The sequence below is a fragment of the Sinocyclocheilus grahami genome, unplaced genomic scaffold (assembly GCF_001515645.1).
Source record: "Sinocyclocheilus grahami isolate Dianchi unplaced genomic scaffold, SAMN03320097.WGS_v1.1 scaffold1388.1, whole genome shotgun sequence".
NCBI lineage: Eukaryota > Metazoa > Chordata > Actinopteri > Cypriniformes > Cyprinidae > Sinocyclocheilus > Sinocyclocheilus grahami.
Genome location: NW_015506567.1, coordinates 168,391 through 184,431, shown reverse-complemented (window position 1 = coordinate 184,431; position 16,041 = coordinate 168,391). Strand labels below are relative to the sequence as shown.

Below are 16,041 nucleotides of genomic sequence, written 5' to 3'. Positions count from 1 at the left end.
AAACACCATCTGACACAACAGAAACAATCTCAGTGTCCAGCTCAACAGATGCTGAAGCTAGAAGAGATCAGACAACTGAGACATATAGTAGAGAACCTGTTTCCTTAATTGTCTCTACGTTTTCATCACTGAGCACTGGGGACTCAACAGGAGAAACCGTTACAAGTAAAGATGTTACATCTCATACAGAAGCAACCACATCTACTATGATGGAGGACACATATCTCTCAGCAAAACCATCTGAATCCACCATCATTAATGTTTCAGAAACTCTGTTCTCATCTGCTCAGACTGGACATTTAGATGAAACATTGTCTGAAAGCACTGTTATAAACGTCTTGGAGAAGACAACTGCCAAAGATGGGCTGTCACCTTCAGGTTTTTCTTCAAGCTTGACGTCCATGGAATCTGAAGCTTCAGGAGATGACACCTCTGATTTGTTTAGCAAAGAGTTCACAACAACAAGTTCTTCACTTTATACTCCAAACAAATCAGAACAAGAAACACCATCTGACACAACAGAAACAATCTCAGTGTCCAGCTCAACAGATGCTGAAGCTAGAAGAGATCAGACAACTGAGACATATAGTAGAGAACCTGTTTCCTTAATTGTCTCTACGTTTTCATCACTGAGCACTGGGGACTCAACAGGAGAAACCGTTACAAGTAAAGATGTTACATCTCATACAGAAGCAACCACATCTACTATGATGGAGGACACATATCTCTCAGCAAAACCATCTGAATCCACCATCATTAATGTTTCAGAAACTCTGTTCTCATCTGCTCAGACTGGACATTTAGATGAAACATTGTCTGAAAGCACTGTTATAAACGTCTTGGAGAAGACAACTGCCAAAGATGGGCTGTCACCTTCAGGTTTTTCTTCAAGCTTGACGTCCATGGAATCTGAAGCTTCAGGAGATGACACCTCTGATTTGTTTAGCAAAGAGTTCACAACAACAAGTTCTTCACTTTATACTCCAAACAAATCAGAACAAGAAACACCATCTGACACAACAGAAACAATCTCAGTGTCCAGCTCAACAGATGCTGAAGGTACAAGATATCAGACAACTGAGACACATAGTAGAGAGCCTGTTTCCTCTCTTGACTCTACTGTAACTACTGCTGTACATACATTTTCATCACTGAGCACTGGGGACTCAACAGGAGAAACTGTTACTAGTAAAGATGTTGCATCTCATACAGCCACAACCACAGCTACTCTGATAGAGGACAAAGATCTGCTAGGAAAACCATCTGATTCCACCATCATTAATGTTTCAGACACTCTGTTCTCCTCTCCTCAGACTGAACATTTAGACGAGACATTATTTGAAAGTACTGTTTCAATGACCTTGGAGAAGACAACTGCCAACGATCTACTGTCACCAGCAAGTTTTTCTTCAAGTTTACCATCTACAGAATCTGAAGCTTCTGGAGATGAGACCTCTGATATGTTCATCAAAGAGTTCACGCCGGCAAGTTCTTCTCTTTATACTCCAACCAAATCAGATAATGAACGTAATAAAACATCGTCTGACATGACAGGAATACTCTCAGTGTCCAGCTCAACAGATGCTGAAGCTTCAAGAAATCAGACAACTGAAACACATAGTAGAGAAACTGTAACTAGTGCTGTACATACATTTTCATCACTGAGGGCTGGGGACTCAACAGGAGAAACAGTTACAAGTAAAGATATTACATCACATATAACAACAACCACAGCTACTATGAACGAGGACAAAGATCTGTCAGCAAAACCATCTGAATCCACCATTATTAATGTTTCAGAGACTCTGTTCTCATCTGCTCAGACTGGACATTTAGATGAAACATTGTCTGAAAGCACTGTTACAATGGTCTTGGAGAAGACAACTGGCAAAGATGGGCTGTCACCTTCAAGTTTTTCTTCAAGCTTGATGTCCATGGGGTCCGAAGCTTCAGGAGATGACACCTCTGATTTGTTTAGCAAAGAGTTCACAACAACAAGTTCTTCACTTAATGCTCCAAACAAATCAGAACAAGAAATACCCTCTGACACAACAGAAACAATCTCAGTGTCCAGCTCAACAGATGCTGAATTTACAAGATATCAGACAACTGAGACACATAGTAGAGAGCCTGTTTCCTCTCTTGACTCTACCGTAACTACTGCTGTACATACATTTTCATCACTGAGCACTGGGGACTCAACAGGAGAAACTATTACTAGTAAAGATTTTGCATCTCATACAGCAACAACCACAGCTACTCTGATAGAGGACAAAGATCTGCTAGGAAAACCATCTGAATCCACCATAATTAATGTTTCAGACACTCTGTTATCCTCTCTTCAGACTGAACAGTTAGACAAGACATTGTCTGAAAGCACTGTTACAATGACCTTGGAAAAGACAACTGCCAAAGATCTACTGTCACCATCAAGTTTTTCTTCAGGTTTACCATCTACAGAATCTGAAGCTTCAGGAGATGAGACCTCTGATATGTTCATCAAAGAGTTCACAACGACAAGGTCTGTCAGCCAAATCATCTGAATCCACCATTATTAATGTTTCAGAGACTCTGTTCTCACCTGCTCAGACTGGACATTTAGATGAAACATTGTCTGAAAGCACTGTTACAATGATCTTGGAGGAGACAACTGCCAAAGATCTACTGCCACCAACAGGTTTTTCTTCTAGTTTATCATCTACTGAGTCTGAAGCTTCTGGAGATGACACCTCTGATATGTTTAGCAAAGAGTTCACAACAACAAGTTCTTCACTTTATACTCCAACCAAATCAGACTATGAACTTACCAAAACGTCATCTGATATGACAGAAAAAATCTCAGTGTCCAGCTCAACAGATGCTCAAGCTACAAGAGATCAGACAACTGAGACACAAAGTAGAGAAACTGTAACTAGTGCTGCACATACATTTTCATCACCGAGCACTGGGGACTTAACAGGAGAAACGGTTACAAGTAAAGACGTTACATCTCATACAGCAATAACCATTGGTGCTATGATGGAAGATGTTACATCTCATACAACAGCATCCACTGCTAGGAAAGATCTGTCAGCAAAACCATCTGAATCCACCATCATTAATGTTTCAGAGACTCTGTTCTCCTCTTCTCAGATGGGACATTTAGACGAGACATTAACTGAAAGCACTGTTACAATGACTGTGGAGAAGACAACTGCCAAAAATCTACTGTCACCATCAAGTTTTTCTTCTAGTTTACCATCTACAGAGTCTGATGTTTCAGGAGATGACACTTCTGATATGTTTAGCAAAGAGTTCATAACTACAAGTTCTTTATTTTATACTCCAACCAAATCAGACCAAGTACTTACCAAAACACCATCTGACACAACAGAAACAATCTCAGTTTCCAGCACAACAGATGCTGAAGCTATAAGAGATCAGACAACTGAGACACATAGTAGAGAAACTGTTTCCTCTCTTGACTCTATTGTAACTAGTGCTGTACATACATTTTCATCACTGAGCACTGGGGACTTAACAGAAGAAACAGTTACAAGTAAAAATGTTACATCAAATATAGCAACAACCGGAGCTACTCTGATGATGGACAAATATCTCTCAGCAAAACCATCTGAATCCACCAACATACATTTTTCAGAGACACTGTTCTCCTCTGCTCAGACCGGACATTTAAATGAGATGTCTGAAAGCACAGTCACAATGACCTCAGACCTCAAAGATGTCCTTTTACCATCAACTGTTTCTTCAAACTTGTCATCAACTGAGTTTGAAGGTTCAGGAGGTGAGACCTCTGAAATGTTTAGCAAAGAGTTCACAACCAGTTACTCATATTATGTTTCAAACAAATCAAATGAACAACTCACCAAAACACCATATAACACAACAGAAGCAGCTTCAAAGTCTAGTTCAACAGATGCTGCTTTCACAAGCATAATACCACCAAAGGAGATAACATCCAATGATTTTGTTTCAATGTCAAGTTTTACTTCAGTTTTGCCATCTTCAGGGTATAATGGTTCAGTAGCTGAGCCCTCTCATATGTTTAGTAAAGTGTTCACAACAAGTTCTTCACTTCAAATTACAACCAAATCAGACAATGAAATCACAAGTACTACAGCACAAAAAATGAAAGCTTCTATGAAAATGCAAACAGAACAAACTACCACACAGACCCTTTCTACAGTACCTGCTATAGACCTGACCAGTACAAGCTCAATGTGGACCTCAACTGATACAGATATCCCAAGAATAAAGCCAACAGAGAGACATCAAACAGAATCCGTTTCTTATTTTGTCGCTAATATCTCAGAAGAAACAGTTCAGCAAGAGGTTTCCAGTGATGAAGACAGAATTACACTGACAACTAAAGCATATGATAATTATATTGTAGCCACTGATGAGGCAGAAATTCACGAGACTGGCCAAACATCAGAGCCAATGAGACCTGCAAGTTCTTCACATTCCACTTCATCAACAAATGAATTGTTTTCAAGCACAGTGCAAACAGTAGATACAGACTCATCTTCTGAACAAGGTAGTGGAGACATTTCAGAAAATGAAGTGGCTGAAGATGATGGCTCTGGTGAAATATCCTCTGCTGTTGTAGAATCAATACCTCGCCATGTTGCACCATCAGAGGACAAGACAACTGCTGTTGGTTTTGAGTCAACTCCTGCTTCTGGAGTGCATCCATCAGAAAATGTGACAGCAACAATAGATGTTACAACAACTGTGAGTGGAAAAGCTATACCAAGCTCATTTTTTACTCTCACAGAGGTAGAAGGTTCTGGTCAGCAGACACCAGAGATGTTCACCACAGCTCCCTCATCTATGATCACAAGTCAAGAGGTCATGACACCTCAAAGAGAGATTGTCTCTTCAATGACTGAATTTTCCATGATTAGTCACACAACTAAAGAAACCAGCACCGACCTTACAACAGAATCAGTTAGATCAAGTTATACAACAACAGAGCCTGTTAGTTCAAGACTCACCTCAGTGTCTTCTAGACCTTCTCATACTATTACCGAATTACAGTTGACTAAACACACCACAGAATCAATTATTAGTCCTACTGCAATTGGATCAGGTAAACCTAGTCTCACATCAGTGGCAACAGTTGAATCTGACCACACTGCACCTTCAGTTATTCAAACGATGCCTGGTCCTTTTAAGCACATCCAAATATCAACAGTCACTGCTAGTTATGAAGCAACTTCAGCTCTTCTCAGGACAAAAACTATGTTTACATCTTCAAGTAAAAGCCAAACCAAGCACACAACAATTTCATCTGATGCAGAGGATGATACAACAGATGATGAAGGATCAGGGGTGTCCCCTGTCATGCATGTTTCATCATCGGCCATCAAAACTCAGACTGGTTTTCAGTCACCAGGTCACCAAACAGTGGAACAAGTAGTTCAGAGAAAAGCACACCTGGAGAGGTAAACAACATATTATCTGATAAGCATCACACCACAGCAAGACTTTCTGATGTCACAGCTAAACCAAGTTCCACTGCTACAAGTGAAGAAAAACTATTGGAAGAAAGAGTTGAGCATACAACCCAATCCAAACAAAATTATACAGGATTCAAGACCACCACACAACCTCAATATGATGGTTCTGTAACGTCCAGTAGTTTGAAGAGCAGCTCAGAGAATGATTCAGTTGTCATCCCATCATCTGATGAGGTTCAGGTAGTAATTTTGTCTACTGCAACAGCCTCACCTTTTCTTCTGACACCTGAGTCTGATATAAAGATTGTCAGTAAGGAAACTGCCTCAAGGAAACAAGAAGCAGCTGGTCAGATTGAGGAAGCTGTAACTCTTACAACTGAGATTCCAATTCAAGAAGAAGATCAGATGACATCATCAGTACCTGCAACACCATTTTCCTCCCATGAAGACATTTCTGAGGCCACTTTGGTTAAAAGCTCACCTCCAAGTGGACAGAATGAAAGCACAACACACAGTACAGCAGACCTTCCATACGCAATGATCGGACAGACATTTGATATTCCAGGTAGGTTGTAAACACTGTTTTAAAGACCAAATTAACTGAATGCATATACTGTACTTTCAGTAGTTATACCAGTATTCTTGTTTTGCACGTGCACAATGACATGCCTCTATATCTTCCCTCTCTCACTGCAGATGTTCATTCCTGTTCTGATGCTGTTTGCTTGAATGGTGGTTCTTGTGTAAAAATAGTCGGTGCTCAGATCTGCAGCTGTCCACCTGGATACAGTGGTGACCAGTGTGAAATAGGTATCAGTGTTTCATTCTTTTTATTAAAGGTGCACTACAGAACTTTGAGCTCAATATTGCCATCTGTGGCGAAACATAAAATTTAAAAGTTACTTGACATATTTTGCATGAGCTATGCTTCGCACTGCTGTTCTGCGTGGATGAATTTGATCATTTGAGCAATGAAGTAGCATATCTGATGCTATAGTACCAGATCTTCTTTACTCTGTTCATGGAAATGATGTAACTATACCAAGATTGACTCAGATTGTAAGTGTAAGTGGTTTAGTCTCAGAGTGTAAGTGCTCAGACATAGCTACTCACAGAGAAAGCAGAAAGGCAGAAAATGCTGCTAAATGCAATCTATGCTAAATGAAGTAACATGTCATTATTTAAAGTCATAAGCCAACATAGCTTCATGTATTGTCACTTGTATTTGTTATGGATGATTTAATGCTTGATATATTAATGAGAGTTTTAATAGTTTTATTCTTTGGTAGCTGTAATTTATTCTTTGTTGCAGTAGTGACACATTAGAACCTGACATTTCCCCTCCTGCATGTTAATTTGCAGGTTTATTAACATGCACTAACATTAGTGGTTCTGTCAGGGCAAGTCTGCTATAATCACAGTGATTTCAAATAAGGAATCAAAGCTTTCAGCTTGATGTCAAACAGCCCTGGGTTTGTCCACAAACAGTCAGTAAGTGTGTTTACAAGCACTTTAAAGGTTTGATTTCAGTTGGACTAAAACAATAATTTGTCTTTTTAAAATATCATGTGAGTCTGACTGAAGTTGTACAAGCAGACTGTAGCAAAAAAAAAACAGCTTTATCTTGATTGTAACGGCGCACATAAACATACTTGCTGTGACTGATAGGACACACTTTATTTGCAAATTTAATGTGATCATAGTATCAAATGCTGATCTAGGTACTTTAAATCATTTGTCAACTAGACTAATAAATTGCTGGGTTCATAATATGCTTACTTTAAAACTTTGAGTTTCCCAAATGGTTACAGCCATATAAGTGGCTGTTTGTTTTTACAGGTCAGCTTTGCTCCAATACCTCTTTCTTAAACAATGCCTCAGAGCAAGGCACCCAATCTGTAGACATTCTTATGCAGAAATGAATTGGCTTCCAGATATGATAGACACATGGGTGTAGCTCTTGCTCTAAGTGATCTTGTTTAGCTGACATGTAATTTAAAATGAGGATGAAAGGGAGTTATAACATGGTCCCTCAGGTCCAGTGTGAGTGGGAAATCATTCTTACTTGAAAAGAGTGCCACTGAACAAAAAAAAAGGTTTGATTTATTGTACTGATAACAGCCTCACAGTGTAAGCCCAAAGGTAAAGGACTAATACAAATAAATTGACCGTAGACAATATCAAGCACCTTTTTTCACTTACAGCAACAGTATTATCTCAGTTTCAGTGTCTACATGTCAAGTTTATGTGTAGTACATCAACAATAATTCACACATGATTTTCTACAGACACTGAAACATGCAGCTATGGCTGGCACAAGTTCCAGGGCCACTGCTATAAATTCTTTCCTCATCGGCGTAACTGGGACACAGCAGAGCGTGAATGTCGCCTCCAGGGGGCACACCTGGCTAGTGTCCTGTCCCATGAGGAGCAGCAGTACACCAACCGTGAGTATACATAAACCAAGTTATGGTCATTCTGTCTAATATCATCAGCTCTAACTTATGCCATTGATTACATCTACATGCAAACTAACAGTTATTATTAGGAAGGATACTGTTTTGTTTCCATTTTTTTTCATTTAGTTTTTTGTTTTACTTCTCACTACAAAAGTGTTTAGAGTTATGGAATATTCCATTGGCTCAGGAATTTTTAGCCAAAGAGTTTAAAGAAAGGTTAGTATATCACCAATAAAAAATGGCCAAATGCTCATCCAGCCCTAGATGCAGGAAGTGTGATGTACAAGAACAAATATGCCCTTTATTTTTAACCACTGACAAAGAGTTCCCAATATGTCTGATGAATTGACCTTTGTTTCTCTCTCCCCTTGTAGGCCTCGCCCATGACTACCAGTGGATCGGTTTGAATGATAAGATGTTTGAGAATGATTTCCGGTGGACGGATGGTAGTGTTGTGGTAAGACCATTCTTCAAAACTTGCTTATTAATTTCTCAAAGTATGTTTTGGCAAGATGGTGTTGATACACACATCTATTAGTGGACAATGTAGATGCAATATTTATAATATTTATTTATAAAGGTTGCTTGTATTATCCATGATTCTTGCAGATTTTTTTTCTTTAAAAAGCAATTCATTTAAATAAGATTTGGAATTTTTTGCAAGAATTTGTAGATGTGAAAAAAGGAAAACAGGAGACATATGTCACTATCTCCCTGGTTCTAGAGGTGTTCCTCAATTGAACAGGAATGTGGCTAATTACAGCCGTTTAGTCCTGACCAGGCTCTCACTTCAAAGATAAAGGCAGCATTTTGTGGGGAAGGGCCAGAAAGCCCTGGAGGGCAGTAGATAGGAGTTTTCATCTGTGGAAGTCATCTCAGGACTGGAGGATCAAAATAAAACGAGGATAGAGGAAGGTCACAGGTGTGGACAGGTAATGGAGGTGTGAAGGATGAGCAGCTGGAACAGGCTGCACTAGATATAATCCAGACCTAAAATGTGAGTGTGTGACAGTTCAATCCAGTTGGCATCAGTGAGGGGCTATATACATGTCCACAGAGTTTGCAAGCACTCATATAGTATTCTGTATACAGAAGAGTTACTAAATTAAGAGTTTATGTTTGTTAATGTATTTAAGTATGTGACGTTGGAGTTATCCAGAGGGTAAAAAATTGCCATCATCAATTTCATCAATTTTCAAGCAGGAAGTGCACATTCCTTTTGAAAGAGGATAATAACAGGACTTGTTGGCTGATTTGTGTTTGAAGACTAGGCAATATTTAAAGGGTTGCTGAAAGACCAGAGCGCCAACCTGTCTCGATTGGGTATAATTACTTAATGTTTCATATATGTGCAAACTTCAGTTTTAATTTAAGTAACAACAACAACAAAAAAAACAGATATAGAAGACTGCCAATAAACATTTAATTCATATTATTATGGTTAAAGCAATATACTGTACAAGTTGAGCTCAACATAGTAAGTGTATTATTAGTTACTTTCTTTATGGGTTGGTCTTTTCAATTGTTATTCTCCTTTGAGTGCATACGTCCACAGTTGAGAGAGATGACTGATGACATCATGCCTGCATCATGTGGTGTGTGCAAGGGGGAAATACAGTGAATAAAGTTTGTCCGTGGTAGTTGAATATAGATGTATTACTATAAGTATACTATAACTACTACCTTCCAAATGCATAACACCACTCCCTGCAGCTCATTGCAGTTTAATGTTGATGTATGTACTTAGCGCCTTCTACTGGAGTGTGCCTGTATCCTTATTATTTTATTGACTTTCTGTACTCCATACATAGAAAGTCATACTCTGTTTATAAGCTTCCCACTTTGTTACATTTGTGGTGTTCTCGATTAAAAATTACTGCCCTACAAAAATTGCTTATAAATTTCTTGTTATGCTATATTATTACCAAATTGTGGATTTAATCTTTTTATCAACTTGTTTTCTTTCAATTAGCATAGGTTTTGTATTTCTTTTTTGGAACTGATTGATTGTAGACCTCATTAACCTGAGCTTATGCACCTCAATTTTTGAGTGAACATTGCCAAGATCCAAGAAGAAAAACAAATCACATGCTAACTGAATGAAAACAAGTTGACAAAAAAAAAAGAAAAGAAAAGAAAAAAAGAATGATAATATAACATAATAAGAGATTGACAAGCTATTTTTTTTAATGAAAATGTGCCTTCATAAATTTTCTTAAAATCCAAATGTAGATGAGCTATAATAGTGCAACTGCCATAAATATTATATAATTCAGTATGATTCTTCAAGTTCACAAGAACCACAAATGTATGCAGACATCCTGTTGCTTACTGAACAAATGAGAAACCATACATATGGATGTAAAAGAATATGTAAAGCACAAGCAGTATATTGCTGTTTTGAGCCAGGTACAATTTCTTTTAAACACTCCAAAAATACACTGCCATAACTCAAAGTGTATCATAACCATAAACCCTGTTTTAAATTAATACAATAATTTATACTCCTGACTCGTCTCATTTCTTAAAAAAATGGTTTAAAAACTGAAATGTGAGGTTTATCAATTTAGATCTATTTCTTTTTTTTCTATTTTTTTGTGAGAACCTGAATCTCTACTGTAATTAAATCATGTGTTTACAGTAATTTTACAGTTTAATATGTTACCATAGACATTGCCCTACCCTGCTCATATGGTATTAATAAAAAAAAAAAAAAAATTTAAGGTTTTAAAAAGTCCTACAGACAACAGCATTGCACTCTGCCTGCATCTAGAATTATTTAGATCAGCATTTTAGTGTTCATAACAGAGGGCTCTCTCAACTTGTTATATTTTACATAATTTGTCAATTGATATAATTGTTAATTGTTACAATATAATTACAAAATAATTGTTAATTGATTTTGTACGCTTTGCATACACATGTGAGCACCCCTCAAAAGCCTGAAACCACAGAGCCACCCCACATAACAAATACCAATTTAACCCCTAATCATAATCATATAATTAATATAACATATCTGAAACTTATTTCTATAGGATTATTGTCTTCCTCTCATTGCCATTCTCATCTCTATCCATATTCTTCCCCTGCAGCAATATGAAAACTGGAGACCAAACCAGCCGGACAGTTTCTTTTCCTCAGGAGAGGATTGTGTGGTAATGATCTGGCATGAGGACGGCCAGTGGAATGATGTTCCCTGCAACTACCACCTCACCTTCACCTGCAAGAAAGGCACAGGTGAGCTTTTAGCACCTGAATGAGGGGTATTTAAAGAATAATGAGTCATGCATACAGTAGGTAGACATTTATTTTCAGTTTAAATGCCATCTGTGGTATTTGAACAAAAATATATTTATAACAAGGAGTACAATGGGGAATCTGTGAAACCTTGACTGCTATACCCTAATATACTGTATATCTATGGTCGTTTATAGACAGGAATCTAACATGTGATGAGTTGTTTTGGATTTTTCTGCAGTGGTTTAAAGCAGACAAAATTAAAAAAAAAAAAACATTTCAGATTCAGTACTCCATTACTAATTGTTACTCTGTTATGTGCCATTGTCAACAGTGTCCTGCAGTCAGCCGCCTCTTGTCCTTAACACCCGCACATTTGGCCTGCTGCGCCCACGCTATGAGATCAACTCACTGATCAGGTACCAGTGCATGGATGGCTTCATCCAGAGACATGTTCCCACCATTCGCTGCAGAGGAGACGGCACATGGGATTTGCCAAGGATTTCCTGCATGAGTCGTAAGTATTCTGTGAAAACCCAACACAACTTTTTCACAACAACCATCCCTATAGAGCTTGAATTATCATTCTGGCCTAGATACTATAAACAATACAGTGGTGTGAGTTTATTATATATATGAGTTTATATATACACTACCATTCAAAGGTTTGGGGTCGGTATGCTCTTATGCTCACCAAGGCAGCACTTGATTGAAAATACAGTAAAAACAGTAAGATTATGAAATATTATTACTAATATTATAATTTAAAATAAATGTTTTCTGTTTTAATATATTTTGAAATGTAATTTATTCCTCTGATGGCAAAGCTGAATTGCTTTAGTCTTCAGTGTCACATGATCCTTCAAAAATCATTCTAATATGTTATTTTGGTGCTCAAGCAGCTTATTATCATCAATGTTGAAAACTGTTGTGCAGCTTAATATTTTTGTGGGGGAAAAAAACCTTACTGACCCCAAACTTTAAAACAGTTGTGTACTGTACAGTATATATTCTTATAGATTCAAATGGCTTAGTTCTAATTTAATTTAATGTACTTATATTTCCTTTCCAGCCTCCAACTTCCAAAGGTCATATGCAAGGTATCACAGAGTATCACAGACTTACAGAGTTTTTCGCAGTCACCGGAAGAGATCAGCAGAAACTTCTGTTGATGTTCCCCGACGACACCATCGCCATGGTGTAAAACACAAACAGTTGCTATGGTAACACCACCCTAACGCAAGGACCCTTTTAATATTTTTTGATAGCATAAGACAGATCTGCCTGCTGGCTGAGAGAAAAGATTATAAAAGAATAGATTATGAAAAGGACCAGAAAAAGGGTCAACACAGAGTGGAGTATCACTGGAATGAAACAGTGGCTTTTATCTTTTAAGAGAGATGGTTTTTAAGAACTACATAATGGACACATATTCAGCTGACCTCTGAAAACGAAAAGATTATCTGACCTGCCCTCTATCTGTTCTGCTTCTTTTTGGGAATACACAGTGCCTTCATAAATTATAACTTTCAATCCAGATGTAAGTGAGCTATAATAGTGCAACTAGCATAAATATTATGGTTCATGGTATTTTAGCCTATAAACATAATGGTACATTTTGATACACACTTTGCCGCATGATTCTTTGTCTTTTTTCAAGTTTACTAGAACCACAGGTGTATGCAGGCATCCTGCTGCTTACTGAACAAATGAGAAATCATACATATGAATGTGAAAGAAAATATATTTATATAGGGAGAGTGAGCAATGGCTCACATGGAGGCAGTGTTTGTTGTGGTATAAAAAGGCCAATAATCTCATTAAAAAAACTGCATCCAATGCAGTGAATGGTTTTGATATCTTAAAGTCAACACAATATGGTTTAATACTTTCAATACTTTGACTTTAAGCTATTCATTGAAAAGCCATGCAGATTTCAGGTTATGAATGCACATTTCAAATCACATACATTTAATGCCACCACCATTCATCTATAAACCAAAGAAACTTACTGTATTTACTTAACATCGTTTTCATCAACTTTCATGTTTTTTCACAGACAGTTTAAAACTACTTTAAAGAGAATGTACTTTGTGAGATGTTTAAAAGACTTGAATGAATGCCTTTTTAACAATAATTTATGTAGCCTATAATTTATTTCTCGAGCTGCTCCTTGTCTTTTCATTGTTGTAGCAAAATACAACACACTGAGGATTTCACTTGGCCAAACTGCACATTGACAGTGTGTTAATAGCTGGTGTTGATGTGGCTAATAGATGAAATTTGGAACTCACAGAATTTAGATGGATTTCATTTTGACATTTGAGGTGTATCAATGGACCAAAAGAAGAGGATTCATAGTAACAGCATTTTTTTTTCTTTAAGATCTTTTCTTTTGTGTGATTACTTGTATATGTTTTTTTTATTTTTGAGCCCCCCCCACACATATCTTTTTATATTTATAGTATAACTTGTTTATTGTCAAATGTGAATGTTTGTGAAATGGAACAATTGTAAGGAACGTTTTTATGCCTTCTATGTAAACAAATTTATTATATTCTACTTGCATTCCTGGTCTTTTTCGGTTCTGATATGAAGTGAGTTTTGACATATAGGAAGGGCTTAATGGTAGACATTAACAATATGGGATGTATTTGATTTAATTTTAAATGGACAAATCTAATATATAATATACGATTAATCTATACAACAATACAAAAATATAGACTGTGACAGGAGTAAGGGAACTGTATGTTTAGTGTAACTGAAGTATGTGGTTCATCAGCACTGCCTAATGTTAACCACCAGATGGTATCGGTTCACTAACATAAGAACATTTGAACATCTGACTAATTCTACCAGATATACCATTACTGTAAATAATGTTTTGTAAAACTGAGTTTCTCTGAAACATTAATGATACCATGCCAGTTTTAATTACTGTAAAACCCTTTAAATATAGAAAAAACCTTAAAATTGTCTTTGGCTATTTTTGATTATTTTTAATTAGTTTCTAGATGAAAATGAAATAAAAGAAAACAAAGATAAAAGGACATAACCAAACACTTAGGGTGCCTGTGAGGTTGTTGTTGTTTTTACTTTTATTTTAATGGTTTCAGTGGTGAAGTTAAACTTCAGAACATAGATCGTTTTGTAGTCAAGACCACCTAATACGAGACCAAGTTGAGACCAAAACCAAGACCAATGTGTGTTGAGACCAAGGCAAGACCAAGACCGGACCAGCACTACTCAAATTCATCTGGAAGATCCACATTTAATTCTGACCCTGCATGACAGTATAAATCATTGGTTCTCAGCCAGGGGGCTGGGGCCCACTAGGGGGGCCTCAACAAACTTCCAAAGGTGCCTTAAGATGACTTATTTAAAATGATTTTAAATAAGACAAAACAATCATTAAGATAAACTAAAACAACAAAAACAAAACATTTAAGATATTTCTTAATATTTGGTTATTTTTTATAATGAATAGGCCTATACATCTTTCTAGTCATGCTAAATCTAGCGTAGCATTAGTTCTGGCAGGTCACGTTAGTCAAGCTCGCATCAGCTGACTCTCAGCTGATCCCCATCTACCTATAGGAATACGACACCTATCTAAGCATTCATATATAAGGTCCCTCAGTATGATCAGCAGTTTTCGCATTTGCTCAATAGCTTATTACCCTCCTCTATCCCCAACTCCTCTGTCAGTCAGGATTCAGCCTTCTGATTCTCCTTTGAATCAGACTAATTTTAAAATGTGTACATAACATTATTGAACTTTAATGATATCTGCAATAAATTTATGTTGGTTCTGTTCTGTTTACCCTGGGGGGTTATTGCTGCTCTCCCTGCTCTCATCCATGCTAGGCTGCATGGATGCGCAGGGAGTTCTTGCCCAGAACAGAACCATACCGCCAATCCAAACTGTATGCTAATTGTCAATCATCTTTGACGATAGTGGTCCTGACAGAAATACTAAAATATTTTCGGTGAGTGGAGGAGGGGGCCTTCAAATATTGTTGTGAACAATAGGGGGACCTCAAGTCAAACATTGAGCAAACATTGAGCATGTTGTAGGTTGTGTGCTCCTCCCTGCCCAAAGATAATGGTATATCACGAGTGGGGACACACACAGCCTGTGCGTGGTTTGCTGTGCGATTGCGGTCCCGCTGCTGCTGAGGCACGGCGGCGACTGAGAATGCGGAGATCGCTCATGATCTAGGAGACGGGTTGGAGACGGCTCTTCCTATCTCCACCCGTGTTCGCTAGATTTAGAGCTCGTTTGTTTGTCAAGGAGATTGATGTTGATCGTGTGACTGAATGGCTCGCGCAGCGCATATATTACATAATTTCGTTTTTTGATGTGAATCTTACTACACTAGACCGTATTTACTCGTCTGGTTGTTTGATTGCATTTAATTCTGAGGAATAAAATGAAGTATTTGTCTGACTATGAGAAGTTAGATATACAGGGGCTCTGGGGATATAAATTTATTGAGTGAGAGCACACGTTAACCTCTCTTCCTTTGAGGAGGTTGAGGCAGTTTGCAGGGGCTGCTGGGCGGAGCAGTCCCAACCCACCGTGTTCCAGCCCCTCATTCTGGGGGCCTCACTTCTCGTACTCCGCAGAGTCTAGAGTCAGAGTGGAGCTCCCAGGCCGAAGGCTTCTAGCAGAAGGCGGGTCTGCGGACCGTCATTCTCGCTGGATAGTCTTCATCGTAAATGTCCTGACGCCTAAGGCCTAGGACTTTTTGAGGGCCAACTCCCTCTGGGGAAGAGCGATGTACACCACATTACACGGTGCCCGTCTCTCCTCAGTGCCCTCAGGAGGTCGGTCGGCCAACCCTGCCGTGTTCCAGGGCGCAGCGGTCTCCGGC

The 16,041-nt window shown here is 38.1% G+C and overlaps 2 protein-coding genes across 2 annotated transcripts; both read left to right on the top strand.

Moving 5' to 3' along the window:
- Window positions 1-206: 206 nt before the first annotated feature.
- LOC107569854 (uncharacterized serine-rich protein C215.13-like) lies at window positions 207-2,543 on the top strand. Its single transcript, XM_016256013.1, has 3 exons — window positions 207-1,527; window positions 1,801-2,153; window positions 2,346-2,543. Exons 1-3 carry the CDS (start codon window positions 207-209, stop codon window positions 2,541-2,543), a joined length of 1,872 nt encoding a protein of 623 aa, XP_016111499.1.
- Window positions 2,544-3,702: 1,159 nt separating this feature from the next.
- LOC107569853 (versican core protein-like) lies at window positions 3,703-13,588 on the top strand. The gene is made up of 9 exons (XM_016256012.1): window positions 3,703-3,784; window positions 4,394-4,585; window positions 5,392-6,027; window positions 6,159-6,272; window positions 7,751-7,909; window positions 8,296-8,378; window positions 11,017-11,161; window positions 11,496-11,678; window positions 12,234-13,588. The coding sequence occupies exons 1-9, from the start codon at window positions 3,703-3,705 to the stop codon at window positions 12,386-12,388; spliced, it is 1,749 nt and encodes a 582-aa protein (XP_016111498.1). The 3' UTR covers window positions 12,389-13,588.
- Window positions 13,589-16,041: the final 2,453 nt, after the last annotated feature.

Coding starts and splice junctions, on each gene's coding strand:
- LOC107569854 (XM_016256013.1), top strand. CDS start 207: ATGATGGAGGACACATATCTCTCAGCAAAACCATCTGAATCCACCATC. Junction 1,528..1,800: donor AACCAAATCAGATAATGAAC/GTAATAAAACAT, acceptor TTAATGTTTCAG/AGACTCTGTTCTCATCTGCT. Junction 2,154..2,345: donor TTTCCTCTCTTGACTCTACC/GTAACTACTGCT, acceptor TCCTCTCTTCAG/ACTGAACAGTTAGACAAGAC.
- LOC107569853 (XM_016256012.1), top strand. CDS start 3,703: ATGACCTCAGACCTCAAAGATGTCCTTTTACCATCAACTGTTTCTTCA. Junction 3,785..4,393: donor TGAGTTTGAAGGTTCAGGAG/GTGAGACCTCTG, acceptor ATTATATTGTAG/CCACTGATGAGGCAGAAATT. Junction 11,679..12,233: donor AAGGATTTCCTGCATGAGTC/GTAAGTATTCTG, acceptor TTTCCTTTCCAG/CCTCCAACTTCCAAAGGTCA.